We start from the raw sequence: 18,146 nt of genomic DNA, 5'->3' as shown, positions 1-18,146 counted from the left end.
TTTAAAAGGAACAAAGTGAAGGTTGAATAGAATTACATGTAGTGTAAACCCTATCATAATACAGGTGAAAAGTGGTCAAGAATTGTAAGATAAGGTCATTTCAGGCAGGTATTGTTTATGAAGGTGTTTTATTTGATTTTATTTCTATGTATTTATGTCTGAGAATGATGGTGATTTAGTTATCCTCTGTGTTGTTTGTGACTAAGGAAGTTGTGTCTATTATTGTTTTGTGATGTATAATGTATGTCTGTTATGTATTAAGTGTTAATTTGTGTGTTGTGTGTATGTCGGACCCCAGGAAGCTGTTGCTAATGCTAATGGGGATCCTAAATAAAGTAAAACAAGAACAACACTAGGTGTGTTACAATACACTAATCTCAAGATATGGTACGATACACGATATTGAGGTCACGATAACGATACGATACAATATTATAGCAGTATTTTTTTAACAACCTTGAATGAGGAACATATGACTGGAAAAACCTGGAACACACACACACACACACACACACACACACACACACACACACACACACAATGTTGACATGACATTAAGAATGATTTCTAATTTTATATAAAAGACGTAAATCGGGCCCTCACTGAGTTGTCATTTCCTTATTTTAGGTTGGCTTCAGAAAGCTGCTAAACTGAAAGAAGACCACAGTATTTTGATGCACATTAAGGACAAAGACTGTGTGGCTATTGGGGTCCAATACCACAAGTACTGTTATACACTGTACACCCAGTTTTTGAGGGTTCCTCCAGAGCCAGACACAAATCAGTAAGTTTTATTTTACTTATACTATTCTCTTTAGCGGAGCAGATAAGTCACATAATCGTGCATTTGGTGATACAAGCATGAAAATTGGCATGAGCAGTCTCCATGGGTCACTTGACAAGAAAATTGGTCGGGCCAATTGAAATTTCAAGTTGGCGGCCATTTTTCAAGATGGCCGCCACCTTGGTCGATCAATTAAGTGATGTAATTGTTTGGTTGGTGATATAGGCATGAAAATTGGCATGAGCAGTCTCCATGGGTCACTTGACAAGAAAATTGTCCGGGCCACTTGAAATTTCAAGTTGGCGGCCATTTTTCAAGATGGCCGCCACCTTGGTCGATCAATTAAGTGATGTAATTGTTTGGTTGGTGATATAGGCATGAAAATTGGCATGAGCAGTCTCCATGGGTCACTTGACAAGAAAATTGTCCGGGCCACTTGAAATTTCAAGTTGGCGGCCATTTTTCAAGATGGCCGCCACCTTGGTCGATCAATTAAGTGATGTAATTGTTTGGTTGGTGATAGAGGCATGAAAATTGGCATGAGCAGTCTCCATGGGTCACTTGACAAGAAAATTGTCCGGGCCACTTGAAATTTTAAGTTGGCGGCCATTTTTCAAGATGGCCGCCACCTTGGTCGATCAATTAAGTTATGTAATTGTTTGGTTGGTGATATAGGCATGAAAATTGGCATGAGCAGTCTCCATGAGTCACTTATCAAGAAAATGCTACCAGCCACTTGATGGCAGCCATTTTTCAAGATGGCCACCACCTTAGTGGAGCAGTTAAGTGATGTAAAGTTGGTTATACAAGCTTGAGAATTGGCATGAGCGGTCCCACCTTATTGGAGCATTTAGGCAAATACAAGCATGGAACCTGCCGTGAGCCGCCACTGGATCCTCAAAAGATCAATTTTCCCATATACATTTTTTTTTTCAGTAAAGAGGACTTAGAGTCATTCTTTTTTAAGTTTTGGATGATGCCAAAACAATTTTATGCCATGAAAAAAACCTCTAACACTGAGGCATAAAAGTACATTTGTGTTGATTTGGTGATTACGGGTAAATTAGACTAGAGATTAGACAATTGCAAAACTAAGTACAAAGATGGTGCAGCAACCCATAGGCACTCGAGAGACCGTGAAACTCCATTTGCTGTTTACATTGGAATGGCGGTGTATGCTAAAACACGAAAGCGACAACTCATTGACCTACTTCATGAGAATGCATCTCCTATGACAGGGTGTTGGAGGTTTCCGCACTGCTAGGAGAATCTGTGGTGAACCAGTATGTGGTAGATGGGGTTGTCTGCCCACCGATTCTGAGAAAGGGACACTTCACCATATCTGCTATGGACAACATTGACCATAATCCCACAGCAACAATGGCACATACATCCTTTCATGGTACAAGTATTTCCATGTTCCAACATCCAGGTCTTAACAATGAGGGTGAGATAAGGCCACCACTCCAACTTTCAGATGACAGACCAAGCAAAGTTCCTGAAATTCCTGAATCCTTCTCGAACATCCAACCAGCTTTCTTCAGAAAGAAAAACCCAGAGCCCCATCCTGTAGCCAACCTACCTTTACCAGACCTCACTGTATTCAACAGAAACTTGGCACCCGAGTTTGACTGGCTGGAGAAAGTTAGCCTAACCCAAGCAGTCGATGCTTCTGCCAATATAACATGGTCAGCCCACCATGCATCCCAACGGAGGAGCCTGGATTTTAAAGTCAGCATTACATGACTACTTCCCCTCCTCTGAGACCAAGCCCACTCTGTTGCAACAGTAAAGCATGTCATAGACAAAGTTAGTGATACAGTGGCATTCCTGAATCCAAGACAAACGCCTGTAATAACTGCTGACCAGCCACTCTATGCTCTTGCAAAACAGAACCCTCTGCAGTGGATGACAGCGACCTGCAAGCTTTGGAGAGATTTGTTGTGCTAATGTATGCCAGCGATGTCACAACTGTGAATGAGGCGAAGCTTGATCTCTTTGCCAGAAAGCAAAGACCATATGACCTGATCCCACCAACTCAAGCAGCACTCAAAGAGCATGCCAAACGTGCATCTATGAGGCTGGATACGTGTGGGGACAGGCATTAAAGCGACAACCACAAATGCCAAGCCCATCTGACTGGGGATGGATAAAACAAGATGAGGAATGGAAAATCTTTTGGACTCCTTTTCCACCTATTGCAGAGAGTTGTTGGGAGTTGACCAAATGCGGGTGCACCAAGGCATGTACTGGAAGGTGTAAGTGCTTCAGATATGGACTCACTTGTACATGTCTGTGTAGTTGCCCCTGCTAGATCCTATCTGCATATTCTTTTTGCCAGGGTTACTCCCCCTTGGCACCTGTGTTTTCCGGTGTAGACCTATGGCTCAGCTCCCCATGGCCACATCAGTTTGTCTTCAGTTTTACCAGTTAATCGCATTTTTAGTTTAGTTCTTTAGTATTTTTTTCCACTGGCTAATTACCAGTGAGAGATATTTTTAGTTGAGGAGATACTTTGTAATGTCAGCACCTCTACCTTTTATTTGTGAGGGATATTTTCAGTTTACCATGGTTCCACGGCTATGTCAGTCAGAGCTGCTGTTGCCTCTAGATCTGCCCATATTGCCATTCAGTAAATAATTGTTCAATTATTTTTTGGAGCGCTATCCATTCAGCACCAAAGCTGGCCATTTTAATAATCTTCCTTTTTGTTTCTCCATTCCTTAGTATTTATTTGACAATGTTACTGTCTGTTCATTTAGGTAAAAAAAATAAAATTAAAAAAACAAAAAAAAAAAACCTCCCTTGTGACTGTTACCTTGTCGTGGTAAGGGAGCTTGTGCACTTCACTGAACCCTGCGAGCTATGCCGTTAGGAGGCAACTCCTGGCGGGTTTTACCACATCGGACAGGTCAAGGGTGAGGAGTTAGACAAAATACAGTAAAAAATCCACTCTTGGTCTTTTTAGGACCTCAAATTAACATGGGAAAATATTTTATTTAAAAATCCAGGTGGCAATCTCAAAGAATGGCTGACATCTTGAAATTTCAAGTGGCTGGGAGCAGTTTCTGGTCAAGTGACCCATGGAGACTGCTCATGCCAATTTTCATGCCTATATCACCAACCAAACAATTACCGTACATCACTTAATTGATCGACCAAGGTGGCGGCCATCTTGAAAAATGGCCGCCAACTTGAAATTTCAAGTGGCCCGGACAATTTTCTTGTCAAGTGACCCATGGAGACTGCTCATGCCAATTTTCATGTCTATATCACCAACCAAACAATTACATCACTTAATTGATCGACCAAGGTGGCGGCCATCTTGACAAATGGCCGCCAACTTGAAATTTCAAGTGGCCTGACCAATTTTCTTGTCAAGTGACCCATGGAGACTGCTCATGGCAATTTTCATGTCTATATCACCAACCAAACAATTACATCACTTAATTGATCAACCAAGGTGGCGGCCATCTTGAAAAATGGCCGCCAGCTTGAAATTTCAAGTGGCCCGACCAATTTTCTTGTCAAGTGACCCATGGAGACTGCTCATGCCAATTTTCATGTCTATATCACCAACCAAACAATTACATCACTTAATTGATCGACCAAGGTGGCGGCCATCTTGAAAAATGGCCGCCAACTTGAAATTTCAAGTGGCCTGACCAATTTTCTTGTCAAGTGACCCATGGAGACTGCTCATGGCAATTTTCATGTCTATATCACCAACCAAACAATTACATCACTTAATTGATCAACCAAGGTGGCGGCCATCTTGAAAAATGGCCGCCAGCTTGAAATTTCAAGTGGCCCGACCAATTTTCTTGTCAAGTGACCCATGGAGACTGCTCATGCCAATTTTCATGTCTATATCACCAACCAAACAATTACATCACTTAATTGATCGACCAAGGTGGCGGCCATCTTGAAAAATGGCCGCCAACTGGAAATTTCAAGTGGCCCGACCAATTTTCTTGTCAAGTGACCCATGGAGACTGCTCATGGCAATTTTCATGTCTATATCACCAACCAAACAATTACATCACTTAATTGATCAACCAAGGTGGCGGCCATCTTGAAAAATGGCCGCCAGCTTGAAATTTCAAGTGGCCCGACCAATTTTCTTGTCAAGTGACCCATGGAGACTGCTCATGCCAATTTTCATGCTTGTATCACCAAATGCACGATTCTGCCTAAAATCCACTCTTAGCCGCTCCACTATCTTAGCCCAAGGATCGGCAACCCGCGGCTCTAGAGCCGCATGCGGCTCTTTAGCGCCGCCCTAGTAGCTCCTGGAACTTTTTCAAAAATGTTTGACTTTTTTTTTTCTTTTTTTTTTCTTTTCTTTTTCTTTTCTCCCTCTTTTTTCTTTTTTTGCTCTTTTTCTTTTTCTTATTTTTTTCCTTTTTTCTCTTTTTTTCTTCCTTTTTCCTTTTTTAATGCCGAAATTTTGACTTTTTTCTCAACATTTCGACTTTTTTCTCGAGATTGTACTTCAACATTAATCTCGACATTTTGACTTTTTTCTCAAAATTTTGACTTTTTTCTTGACATTTCGACTTTTTTCACGAAATTTTGACTATTTCCTCGACATTTCGACTTTTTTCTCAACATTTCAAGTTTTTTCTCGACATTTTGACTTTTTTCTCGACATTTCAACTTTTTTCTCAAGATTGTACTTCAACATTAATCTTGACATTTCGACTTTTCTCTCGAAATTTCAACATTTTTCTCGACATTCCGACTTTTTTCTCGACATTTTGACTTTTTTCTCAAGAATTTCGACATTTTTCTCGAAGTGCATAATGAAAAAATAAATCTCCCCCCAGTTATAACTTATATAGATACATGCAGCATGTGTTGCCTTCATTCTAAGGCTGATACAAGACTTTTCATTTTTTGCGGCTCCAGACATATTTGTTTTTTGTATTTTTGGTCCAATATGGCTCTTTCAACATTTTGGGTTGCCGACCCCTGTCTTAACCTAGCATTACTTTATTAAACATACAGTCCTTGTTTTAAAATAAAAAAAAATCAATGTACATAGTCACTACACTCCTTCCTTTTCAGTAACTTTGTGTTGTATTTTCCCTCTGATTGCTGTGTTTTCAGAAACGAACCAACATATGACATGACTTATCAGGTGTTTTGTGAGACTGTCATCCGTCAGAGACTACTTGTGAACCAAGAGGTGTTACGAATGACCCAGCTCAGAGGTACCTTCATTGAAATGGTGAAGTCACATGAGGGTCTCGATGCTTCAAACTATAGGTAACTGAAATCTCACATTTTTTATGTGCAAAGCAGTCTTTATAAAGAATGTGTTTGATAGAGGCGGTTAGATAAACATGTTTTATTTTTTCTTGAGGGCAGTGGAGCTAAATAACATTGTGTTGCAATTAAACGCCCACCAAGAAGTGTTCATGTTTTGCCACAATGAACACTATATTTCCCATAAGCTCTAGCGTGTATTGTCATCAAGAAAATGATACAAGACCCTTATCACACTGCAAAAACCCAAAATCTTAACAAGAATATTTTTTGCTTTTAATGAGAAGATAAATCTTGTCCCATTGGCAGATTTTTCTACTTATTTCAAGTGAAAATTTACTTGAAACAGGTGAAAATTGTCAAATAACAAGTTATTTTTCTGGTAATGACTCTTGTTTTAAGTGTAATGAGATTTTTTGACTAAAAATGAGACATTTTAACTAGAAATAAAACAAATATTCCTGGTAAGATTTTGAGTTATTGCAGTGCAGGAGTCCGTTTCACAAAGCATGTTTAGTGAAAACTCTCAGTCTGTTAACCCTGAAATGAGGGAAACTCTGAGTTTTCCGTTTCACAAAGGGAGGTAACTCAAACCAGAGAAAGAGGAGTAACTCTAGCTTGTTTCACAAAGAGAGGTAACTTAAGCTCTGGATCAGTTACCGTAGTAACAGATGCTCTGAACCTAACGGTCAGGACCAGATTTATCTCAATGAACTTCGAGTTTCTCTGTGTCTCCGCCTCTTTCAGAGCCGCACGCACATTCGATTTCCTCATTCATTCAGTCAGCAGGCGAGTTTGATGAAGTTCTTCCCTCTGTCATTAAAAACAGAGTCAGTATATATATTAGAAGTCCATTGTCACGAACATGGCATGTCCTTGATGAAGACCCAATTGATGAAGGTGCAGCATTAATGCGCAGAGAATTAAATATTCATCGAGAGATGGTTATCAGATCGCGTAATACATGTATATTACATAGTCTCATTACAGGCAAAGCAATATATGTTAATCCTTTATTTGTCATAATTTTGGTGATTGAATTGTTTAATGATTTCATAATATATTCTAATTTTTTGAGATTTTTTATTTGGGGTTTTGATAAACTGTGAGCCATAATCATCAAAATTATAACAAATAATCCACCTGGTGAAGTTAGGTGGGGCTTGTTCTTTCCAGGAAAGAAGGATGAGACGTCTGGCAATCAAGGAGGAAAAAGCTATAATTACCTGAGCTTTGCCTTTAAAGGTGTGCGTTTCAGGAGTGAGTCCAAATAGGGCACATATAGGGTTGGGGTTGATGACTTTTTGAAATATCGGGGAATAGGCGTTAAAAATGTTGGTCCAGAATGTGTTAAGTTTGGGGCAGGACCAGAACATGTGTATATAATCTGCTGGTTGACCTTTACAGCGAGGGCATGAAGGGTCAACAGTAGTGAAGATCTGGGCTAGTCTTGCCTTGGTCAGGTGAGCCCTCAAAACAATTTTAAGTTGTATGACTCCATGCCTGGCGCAAGGGGAAGAGGTATATACTAGGCCAAGTACTGCCTCCCATCGACCGTCTGTCATTTCCTCACCAAGGTCATTCTCCCAAAGTCTCTTAACATCCTGCAGAGAATGAGGGGTGATGTCACAAATAGCGTTATAGAGAGCAGTGATTAGAGCCTTGCGGGAAGGGGAAAATGACAGAATACTATCAATTGTGTTGTTTGCTGGAAGATTTGGAAAGGAAGTGATATTTTTCTGAACAAAATGTTTAATTTGTAGGAATCTAAAGAAGTTGGATTTTGGAAGATCAAACAGTTGCGAGAGTTGCGCGAAAGATCCAAACTTGCCATCCACAAACAGATTCGAAATAGACTTAATGGCCTTTGTGGACGAAATACCGAAGGTAGAATCAGAGAGAGAGGGTTGGAAGTTATAATTGTTTTTAATGGGGGAATGCACTGACGTTGTTTGCAATTTAAAATGTCTTCTGAACTGTGACCAAATTCTGATTGAGTGACAGACCACAGGGTTAGCGCAAAACTGGGTAAGACTGGGGGGTGATGGGGGACATAGTATGGAACCTAGATCAAGTGAACTATAAGCGTATTCCATTCGCACCCAGGCCTCACGCTAGGGGTGGGCGGTACACCGGTGTCATAGTCATCACCGGTGTGACACTGCGCCACGACATGGATTTTGCAATACCGTCAATACCGTAATAAATCAATTATAAAATAATAAGCCTAAATAAGGAATTAAAAACGTCGGTGATATGCAAGGTTTGCTGCCGTGTTGTGACAGCAAGAGGTGGAAACACAAGCAACCTGTTTCCATCACTTAAAAAACACGCACGCCCGTGAATATGAAGAGGCAACCCGGGCCAAAACGAGCGCAAGTGGGACCAGCAGCTGGTCCCGCTGGGACCGCTGCTCCGCTGGTGCTGCTGAGCAGCACCAGCGGAGCACGTCCCAAGACTACACAGCTTTCACTGCAGGCATCGTTTATGCTGCTACACCTTACGACAAGAGTAGTAAGAAATGCAGGGCTTAAAGTATTCCGGCACCGTGCCGGATCTCCGGCGTACGGAGTTTTTTTTCTCGGCGTGCGAGTTTGACTGCTTTAAAAAAAAAAAAAAAAAAGGTTTGAGAGAAAAAAAAAGGTTGAGTCAACCGAGTTCGTCTACCAATGGAATGAGAGGAAAGCAGCTCTGGCGCTCAACCAAACTAACACTAGCCAATCAGAAGTGGAGCTGGGCGGGTCTTTGACGGCAGCGGAGCGCAGAGCGCTGTTTCAACCTGCTGGAATACCAATCACCGACTTCAAGATGGAGAAAAAATTAATGAATGTCGGTTTAAAAGAATCTTTTTGCCCAAAAGAAAGAAAAAGAGTGACAAAAAAATACCCATTACCATGTTCTTCTCTCGAAAAAAAGCACCTGTACCGCGGGTTTTAGAAGAAAATTAGAGAATAAGAGAATATAATTAAGGGACTTTTTCCACCACCCGCTGTCCAACCAACCCAACCGAGGTCCAGTATTACATTTTAAGACAGGTTTACAAAATACTTAAAATATAATATAATAAAAATAAATATAATAATATATATATATATAATAATATATATATATAATAATATATATATATATATATATATATACAGTATATATATATATATATATATATATATATATATATATATATATATATATATATATATGTATATATGTAAGATCTTTAGGTTTTTTGCCAAATAAATATGTTGAGAATGCATAATACTCTCCCATGTCTCTTTTTGATAAGGATACTACCATTTACTTATTATAAAAATATTAACCTTATTCACATAAAGGGACAGGACAGGCTACTCCTCCCAAAACGTACCAAAAAATACCGTGATATTATACCGTCACCGTTCAAAAGATGAAAAATACCGTGATATTAATTTTAGGTCATATCGCCCACCCCTACCTCACGCACACTGTGCCCTCCCATCCAGTGCAACATTGCTTTAATATTACTTGCCCAATAGTATTAAATAAAGTTAGGTTGGGCTAGGCCAGCAAGCTTTTTAGGTCGTTGGAGAGCACTTCTTTTAATTCTGTGTGGTTTACCGTTCCAAATAAACGATGATATGTTCCTTTCTAATGAGTTAAAGAATGTCTTCTTAATCAGGAACAGGATATTCTGAAAAAGGTAAAGAAATTTAGGTAGTATAATCATTTTAATCAGATTAATTCGGCCAGCTATGGACAGTGGGAGGTTCATCCATCTAACCATGTCTTTTTTACATTTTTCAAACAAAATACCAAAATTCTTAGTAAAGAGGGACGAAAAACAGGAGTGATCTGGACCCAAAGATATTTAAAGCCCTTACTGACAATTTTAAATTAGAAATGTGATTCCGGGATTAGAGTGGCCGCCTGATTGAGAGGGAACATTTCGCTTTTTTCAAAATTGATTTTATAGCCTGAGATTTTTCCGAATTGAGTTAGATTGTTGAGAATGGTAGGAACAGATTTCAATGGATCTGTAACATATAAAAGAATGTCGTCTGCATATAAAGATATTTTGTTTGTTAGGCCACCTCGCTCTATACCATGGAAGTCCTTTGATTGCCTAAGAGCAATGGCCAGAGGCTCAATGGCAATGGCGAACAGCAAAGGTGACAGAGTGCAGCCCTGGCGAGTGACTGCCAAGGGAGAAATGCTCAGATTGCTGACCATTAGTAATTACCGTGGCTAGAGGATGAGAATAGAGGAGTTTTATCCAAGAAACAAAAGAATCACTGAAACCAAGTTTTTTTTAAAGTTGCAAATAAATACTGCCATTCCACTCGGTCAAACGCTTTGTCAGCGTCACGTGATATGACAGTTTCAGGGGAGTGGGACGCGGGGGAATAAACAATATTGAAAAGTTGTCTAATATTTGAGCTAGAGTGTCTATATAGCATGAAGCCTGTTTGGTCTGATAAAATCATTTGTGGAGCAATCTTCTCCAGTCTAGCTGCTAGAACCTTGGATAAAATATTGTAGTCAACATTCAGCAGGGAGATTGGGCGGTAGGAGGAGCAATGGAGTGGGTCTCTGCCTCCTTGCGGCAAAAGTGCTAATGCCCAGATGACAAGGACTCATTAAACATGGCCTGGAGGAGAGGGCACAGCCCGAGTGCAAATTCTTTCTAAAATTTGGAAGTGTAACCATCCGGGCCAGGTGTTTTGTTGCATTTTAAGGATTTAATAGCTTCTAGAATCTCTGCACTGGACACCTCACCCCCCAGCAGGGAATTTTGTTCAGCTGGAACAGAGGGAAAGGGAAGATTATCAAAGAAGTGGCTGAGCTGTGAAAAGATGTCATCACATTCAGAGCTATATAAGCTACTATAGTACTGTTTGAAAGTGTTGTTAATTTCTAAATGGTCTGTAGCTATTTCACCTGCTTGATTGTAAACCTTAGGAATAAGACGAGTGGGCCAGTAGCTTGCCAGCCTTATCTCCCGAGTCATACACATTAGAACGTGCTTTCGTAAGTAAGTATACGGCTTTATCTGTGGAGAGTAAGTCGTATTCCGTCTTTAGCCGCAGTCTTTCTTTAAAAAGTGCTGGAGACGGGGAGGACGAGTACTGGCAATCAATCTCTGCAATGGATCGTGATATATCATTAAGTTTAGAAATTCTTGATTTTTTTTCCCTGGAGGAGTATTCAATTATTTGCCCACGAAGATAAGCTTTCAGGGTCTCCCATAAGGTTGAATGGGAAACTTCTGAGGAGGCGTTAGTTTCAATGAAAAAATTAATTTGCGAAGAAGCATGGTTTACAATTTGTTCATCAGCTAGGAGAAGGGGGTTAAGTCTCCAATTGCGAGAGGGCCTGAGGCAATTAGGTAAAGCTATGTTAAATGAGACGGCTCCGTGATCTGAGATTGTAATACTATGATATGTATATGAACTAATATTTCCCAGTAGTCTGGAAGAAAAAAAAATAAAATAAACAAAAAAAAAAGAAAAGATGACGTAAAAGACTAGTGGGACGTAAAAAAGAGCATCTGGAAGGGGACAGGGGGGTTGATCAGTGTTCTTAACCAGCAGGTTAGAGAACACCTAACTTCACTCGAACTCTGTTATTATGAAAAAGAAAACTTCAATAAAGATTAAAAAAAAAATAGACAATAAAAAAAGAATTAGCAGATTTTAGCATGGAACTGTGCAAAAAGCAAAAAAAAAAAGGAAAAAGAAAACAAACTATGGGCTCAGTCGGTAACTTTTCCTGTAAAAAGAAAAAAAAATCCTATTATATTAACATAGTTCTCACGGAGGCCCGTGGCAAAAACTATAATCGGAGTTCAGCTTAACATCTTGAGTGATTGTCAAACCGAACTGAGCATAAGTCCAATAGTAAAAGAGAGGAATAAACAAAATAAAAGCATGGTGAGTCCCGAAAAACATTTTACAGTGTGATCACACCGGCATCAAAGACGTCAAAAAGACCCACTTTTTCTGGAACAAGAAAAAAAACGATCTGGAACGAGAAAAAAAAAAAGAAAAAAGAGAGGAAAAAAAAAAGAACTAGCAAGAGGCATCGCAGGTCTTTCAAAAGTAACTGCTCCAGCAGCATGATTCATACAGTCAGTTTGATGTAGAAGGCGTGGGAGGGGTACCTGGCCGGTTGTTTAGGAGAAAAGCCGAAACTTCAGGGGGAGAGAGAAAAAAAAGTTTCTGTCCGTTCTTGTCGGTGACCTGGAGTTTGGCAGGAAAAAACATCCTATAGTCGAATCCAGCGTTTCTCAGCTGAGACTTGACTGCGGAGAATTCCGCTCTTCTCTTGGAGACCTCCGCGCTGTAGTCCGGGCAGATGTGGATCTCGGATCCGCGGAAGGAGAGAGCGCCAGCCTCTCGGGCCAGCTTCAGAATACGCTCCTTGGTCTGGTAATGGTGGATCCGCGCGATGAACGGGCGCGGACGGTCATCCTTGTTCCTTCGGGGGATAGCTATCCTGTCAGCCCTGTCGACTGCTGGAGGAGTGAAAAAAGCCTCTGCCCCAAAGGTTTCCTTCAGGAATATCTCAATGAAAGCAGTCGGATGAGAGCCCTCAGCCTTCTCGGGTAATTCAATTCAATTCAACTTTATTTATATAGCGTCGGGAATGCAGGCCAGAACGCAGCTCCCGAGGCTCCGGCCTGCAAACATGCACTAAAGAGAAAAAAGGGGGGCCGGCACAAGAAACTACAGGAACGATGGACAAAAATGATAGCTATGAGATATTTATAATAAATAAAAATGGTAATGAAGAAGAGAGGAAGGGAAAAGTAGAGGAGAAGAAGGGTGAGAGGCACCGCCCAACGGATCATGTCGGTGCCCCCTGCAGCATAAGCCTATAGCAGCATATCTACAGCGAAGCTATATTTGAGACTAACTATTATAGTCTTGTTCTATAGCTGCAACTATGACTACTGACTCTAACACACTAGAGTTTACACTACCTAGAGATTTACCAACACCAGCTAGAGGTTTACTAAACACTAACTATAGGCTTTACTAAACAGAAAGGTTTTAAGTTTAGTTTTAAAGGTGGAGGTGGTGTCAGCCTCCTTAACCCAGATTGGAAGTTGGTTAAGTTTGGGTAAGCCGGTTACACGGATGTTGTTCCGCCTCGACCTGTTTTCCAGATCGTCGGTCTTATTTTTGAGGGTCTCGTTCTCTTTGGACAGCGCTAAGCAGGTGGACTCGAGGGTTAGCAGCCCGGTCTCCATGTCGTTAAGTGAAGTTTCCAACTGTTGAATAGTCTGGTCGTGCCGATCAATAATTGCTTGGTCAGTAGTGAGTTGGGCAGAAAGTTTGGATGTAATGCGCTCCTCCATTGAATTGAGAAGTTCCTCCATGTCAGCCAGTGTTAGCGGCGTGGGGCTAGCAGCGAGCTGTTCGGGTTGGCTAGCATGTGCTCCCTCCTCATGGCCCTTTTCAGGAGACTGCTCACCTATCAGTTGAGTTTGCTTTCTAGTAGCCTTTTTCATATCTACTAGCCTTTCGCACATGTTTGCACAAACGAACTGTGTTGCTAAATCGCATGTGACAAGAATTAAAGCAGGATTTCAACAGAGCTCTCCCGGCTTGCAGCCTACTCCGCCGTCAGCCAAACCGGAAGTCCCAATGCTGGCTTTTTATAGTTGTGGCGCACGCGCTTAATTCCAGGTGAAACTACTTAGAGTTGAGTAAATTAACTCAAATCCGCTGTTCTGGCACCGAAAACTCAGAGTTTCCGATCTCAGAGTAGATCAACTAAGAGTTCAGGATTAGGAGTTTGTTGAACCTGCTTTGTGAAACGGACCCCAGGACAGCTCATGTTAGTGACACAGAGCTCCATCTCCTGGCCACTAAATTATTATTTAAAAAGCTACAAAGATTAAATGATATATTTATTGAAAATTGATGCATTAAAAGGTGTGGGTAACCATGATTCAGCCATATTATTTTTAGATTTTATAAGAACCTAAATAATAGTCCTTTATTCACCTAATGATAATATTATTTTTTATTTTATTTATCCTTTATTTATACAGATAAAACACTTGAGTCCGAAGACTCATTTTCAAGTGTGACCTGTTCACATCCACACAGTTGCATAAAACATAAAAAATGAGACATGACAAGATATGACAGGACATAACACTTGAAACTGATGCAGAGTGGAAATGACAATACACTATAACCGTTAAATAGCTGGAAAATAGAGATATCAGGTTAGCACACTAGCCCCAGACAAAAATAAAACTTGTAGAACACAGACTAGCTTATGTGCTTTAAATGCTTAGCTGCGGCAGAGGTCATCTAGTGCAAGTACAAGATAAAGATGCACTCTCCATGTCTCTAAGCAAAAGCTTAAAACTAGCAAGGGGAATCAGGTTCGTCAACTTCAGACTCTGTTGCAAGGAGTTCCAAGTGGACGGGGCTGCAAAAGAGAACGCCCTTTTGCCTTTCTCTGTGCGGACCAAGGGGATGGAGTAAGTAATGATATCCTGCGTACGGAGAGCGTATCTGGATTGCTTGCGTGAAAAGTAGACAGAGAGGTAGGGTGGGAGCAGACCAAGAATGGATTTGTAAATGAGAGTGTACCAGTGGAGGGTTCGGCGGATGGAAAGAGATGGCCAGTTAACCAGACAGTAAAGCACACAATGGTGTGTAAGTGGTTTACAACCGGTTATGAAGCGCAGCGCTCCATGGTACGCAGCATCCAGAAGTTGGAGACAGCTTGCAGATGCATTCATGTAGAGGACATCACCATAGTCCAAAAGAGGCAAGAAGGTGGCAGTAACCAGCCGTTTCCTAGCAAGAGCTGAAAAGCAGGACTTGTTTCTGAAGAAAAAGCTCAGTTTCAACTTCAGTTTCTTCAAGAGCATATTGATGTGAAGTTGGAAGGTGAGAGTGTCGTCAAGAACAACGCCAAGATATTTGTAGTTTGACACAATCTCAATAGGTGTACCCTGACGAGACACAATGCCAGGAAGTGCCGCTGACGCCTGCTTGCTGTTGGAGAAGAGCATGACCTTGGTCTTCCCTGCATTCACCACCAGTCTAAGCTGAGACAACTGGGACTGAAGGGTGTCAAAAGCAGTCTGTAGAGACTCCAAGGCACGGGAGATGGAAGAAGCAAAGCAGTACATAATTGTGTCATCCGCGTAAAGATGAACAACATTATTATAAATAATAATACTGCCTATAATATATAAATCTTAATGTAAGCATGCTTTTGGTGATTCTATTGTTATTCTAAACTGTCACTGTATTGTGTGTTGCAGGCAGGATAGGTTGAAGAGGAGGTTGAGGTGGGATTTCCCTCAGCTGGTGTTTCATGCCGCCACCAATCGCAACGTCTGTGAGCTGGTATATGCGGAGACTCTCTCAACAGACCATATTATGGACACCCTACCGTTTCCATCCTGTGCAGACACCACACAGTCAAGTAAGATGAGTCTATATAATAATAAATAATAATAAAATATAAATAATAAAAAATAATCTAATAATATTTTCTGTTCCTGTTTTATTACATAAAGAATTGGTTTGAATGTTTTTCTGGACAGTCTCATTGCAATTACATTTCATGTGGTAGAGTCATGATTGTAAGAAGAAAGTTTTGAAATTGTAACTTGGGCTTAGCTGTACATGGGGTGATATATGAGACGTGACTAGCGGAGCTCCTGCAAAGTTAATTTTAATTCAACATTTATTGGCACTTTTTGCATCACTCCCACGGCTTTGGTTTTAACTAACTTATTTTCAACGCGGTTACTTCGACAACTTACCACGGAAATGCCTCCAAAGTCCATCAAAGCGGGGAATAACCCTCCAGCTAACCCGCGGCCTGCAGCTCACGCTGTCTCCTCGCCCCGTGGTGATTCTCCTCCTCCGGAGAGCACCTGCGCTGCGCAGGTTGCAGCTGCGGAGTTCAGCCGGCTTAAAACCGAACTCCTCTCCGCTCTTCGCAATGATGTTGCAGCTATATTTCGGTCAAAGCTTCAGGCAGCACTCAACGTGAATTTAACGTCCATTAAGTCCGAGCTGCTTTCTCTTAAAGCCGATCTTTCTGGCAGTATTTCCTCCATGAAGGCGGACGTCGCGGGTCTCGCGACCACGGTCGCTGAGATGGAGCTGTCGCTCACAAGCTGCTCAGACGACATCGTTGCTCTCCAGAAAAAAGTGGATCACTTGTCGAAAGAATATGTGAGGCTGGAGGACAGATGCGAGGATTTGGAGTCAAGGTCTCGTCGGCAGAACGTACGGATTATTGGCGTCCCGGAGGAGGATCCTGACTCGTCATCTGCAGCCGGTGTTTCCAGGCTCTTATCGGAAGCCTTCTCCCTCGGCGCTGAGCCGGTGGTGGACAGAGCCCAACGCACCCTCATGCCGAGACCGAAGCCCGGGGAGCGGCCCCGCGCAATAGTGGCCAGGCTCCATTATTACACCGACTGCGCTGACATCCTGAGAAAGGCGAGAGAGCGGCAGCAGATCAAAGTCCGGGGTATGAGCATCTCCGTGTTCCCGGACCACACTGCCAAGACAGCAGGCGGGCGCGCGCTGCCTTTAATGACGTGCGCCGTCAGCTGCGGGAGATTGAAGGAGTCCGGTATGGATTGCTGTATCCCGCCCGGCTGCGTGTAACCCATGATGGCCAGCAACGTGACTTCACGTCGCCAGATGAAGCCCTGGCATTCATCAGGAAAATAAAAAAAGTGACTACCAGCTAGTTTTCTGGGACGATTTATCCAGCTTGATGTACGTGCGGGACTCTGGCCCGGGGTGCGTGACTGAGTCAATTCAGAAAATGGGACTTTATGTCGTAATCTTTTATTTTTTATTTTTTATTTATTTATTTATTTTTTTTTCTTTTCTCTTCTAACTATCAATGGGAACAACACCATTTAAAATTGATGGCCTAATCATTTCTCTGGTATGATGCCTTGATAAGAAAATATGCACGCACCCCTGTCTTTGCTTAAATTGTGTGCATGTGTGTGCGTGTCTGTGTGGGTGTGTGAGTGCATATATTTATATCATTGTTCTATAGGCCAAAGATCTCCTTAATTTACGTTTGTTGTTACCCTGACAAGACAGCGATCGTCAGAATGGCTCAGATTGATGGTTTCATATGCCTCATATTTTTTTTTTTTTTTTTTTTGAGGTTTTAACTCTGCAGGAGCTAATTTTGTTTTTGTTTTTGTATTTAGCTTTATAGTCAAAAGCATCTCTTTTTGAGAATGGCTTCCTTTGAAGCCAGCACGGCTGTTTCCATCGTTTGGGGATGGGATCATCTAATGTGCGTTGGGTGGGTGGGCGGGGGTTATGGGATGTTGGCTTTTTGTCTCTGTAGGTATGTATATACTCCTGAGTTTTGTTTGTTTTGGTTTTCCCTTTTACCTCTTTTCCTTATATCTCCTCTGGTGGTGGGTGAGTCAGTCTTATTTTCTCTCAGAGAATGCCTATGAACGATCGTAATCTGCGCAAGCCTGATACTGGATCAAACATTACATTCACTAGCTGGAATGTTAAAGCTGTGAATAATCCAATTAAGCGATCAAAGATTTTTTCACATTTGAAACGCTTGGACACTGACATAGCTTTCCTTCAGGAAACTCATTTGCGAAATAAAGATCATTTCAGACTCAAACGAGCTTGGGTGGGTGATATTTTTCATTCAAATTTTGATTCTAGGTCTAGAGGAGTAGCAATTTTGATCAACAAAAGAGTTACCAGAGAGAATGGTAGATATCTTATTGTTGCGGGCACTCTATACTGTAACCCTGTATTGTTGGTGAATATATATGCCCCTAATTTTGATGACCCCAATTTTACGGATAGGCTGTTTGGCAACCTCCCTTTCTTAAATACGCATATTACAATACTGGGCGGTGATCTGAATTGTGTTATTAATCCTTCTTTGGACCGTTTGAATCCTCGTACTTTGACTCAATCCTCTATGTCAAAATCTATTACCGATTTTACAGTCAAGAACGGGCTTGTTGATCCGTGGAGGGTCTCACATCCTGGAGATAAGGAATTCTCTTTTTTTTCACAAGTACATCAGTCATATTCACGTATTGACTATTTTTTTGTTGATG

General features: G+C 41.4%; 1 protein-coding gene across 2 annotated transcripts in view; it reads left to right on the top strand.

Moving 5' to 3' along the window:
* Positions 1–18,146, top strand: part of LOC133458672 (uncharacterized) — a 62,352-nt gene that overhangs the window by 32,577 nt on the left and 11,629 nt on the right. For both annotated transcript variants that reach the window (XM_061738830.1, XM_061738831.1), the window contains exons 2-4: positions 628–784; positions 5,897–6,055; positions 15,327–15,490. In XM_061738830.1, coding sequence (XP_061594814.1) covers positions 628–784; positions 5,897–6,055; positions 15,327–15,490 — 480 coding nt within the window. The remainder of the gene's footprint in view (positions 1–627; positions 785–5,896; positions 6,056–15,326; positions 15,491–18,146) is intronic.

This window comes from Cololabis saira, chromosome 13 (genome assembly GCF_033807715.1).
Source record: "Cololabis saira isolate AMF1-May2022 chromosome 13, fColSai1.1, whole genome shotgun sequence".
Classification (NCBI taxonomy): Eukaryota; Metazoa; Chordata; class Actinopteri; order Beloniformes; family Belonidae; genus Cololabis; species Cololabis saira.
Note: the sequence above shows the minus strand (reverse complement) of the source record. Positions and strands in the feature narration are given on the sequence as shown.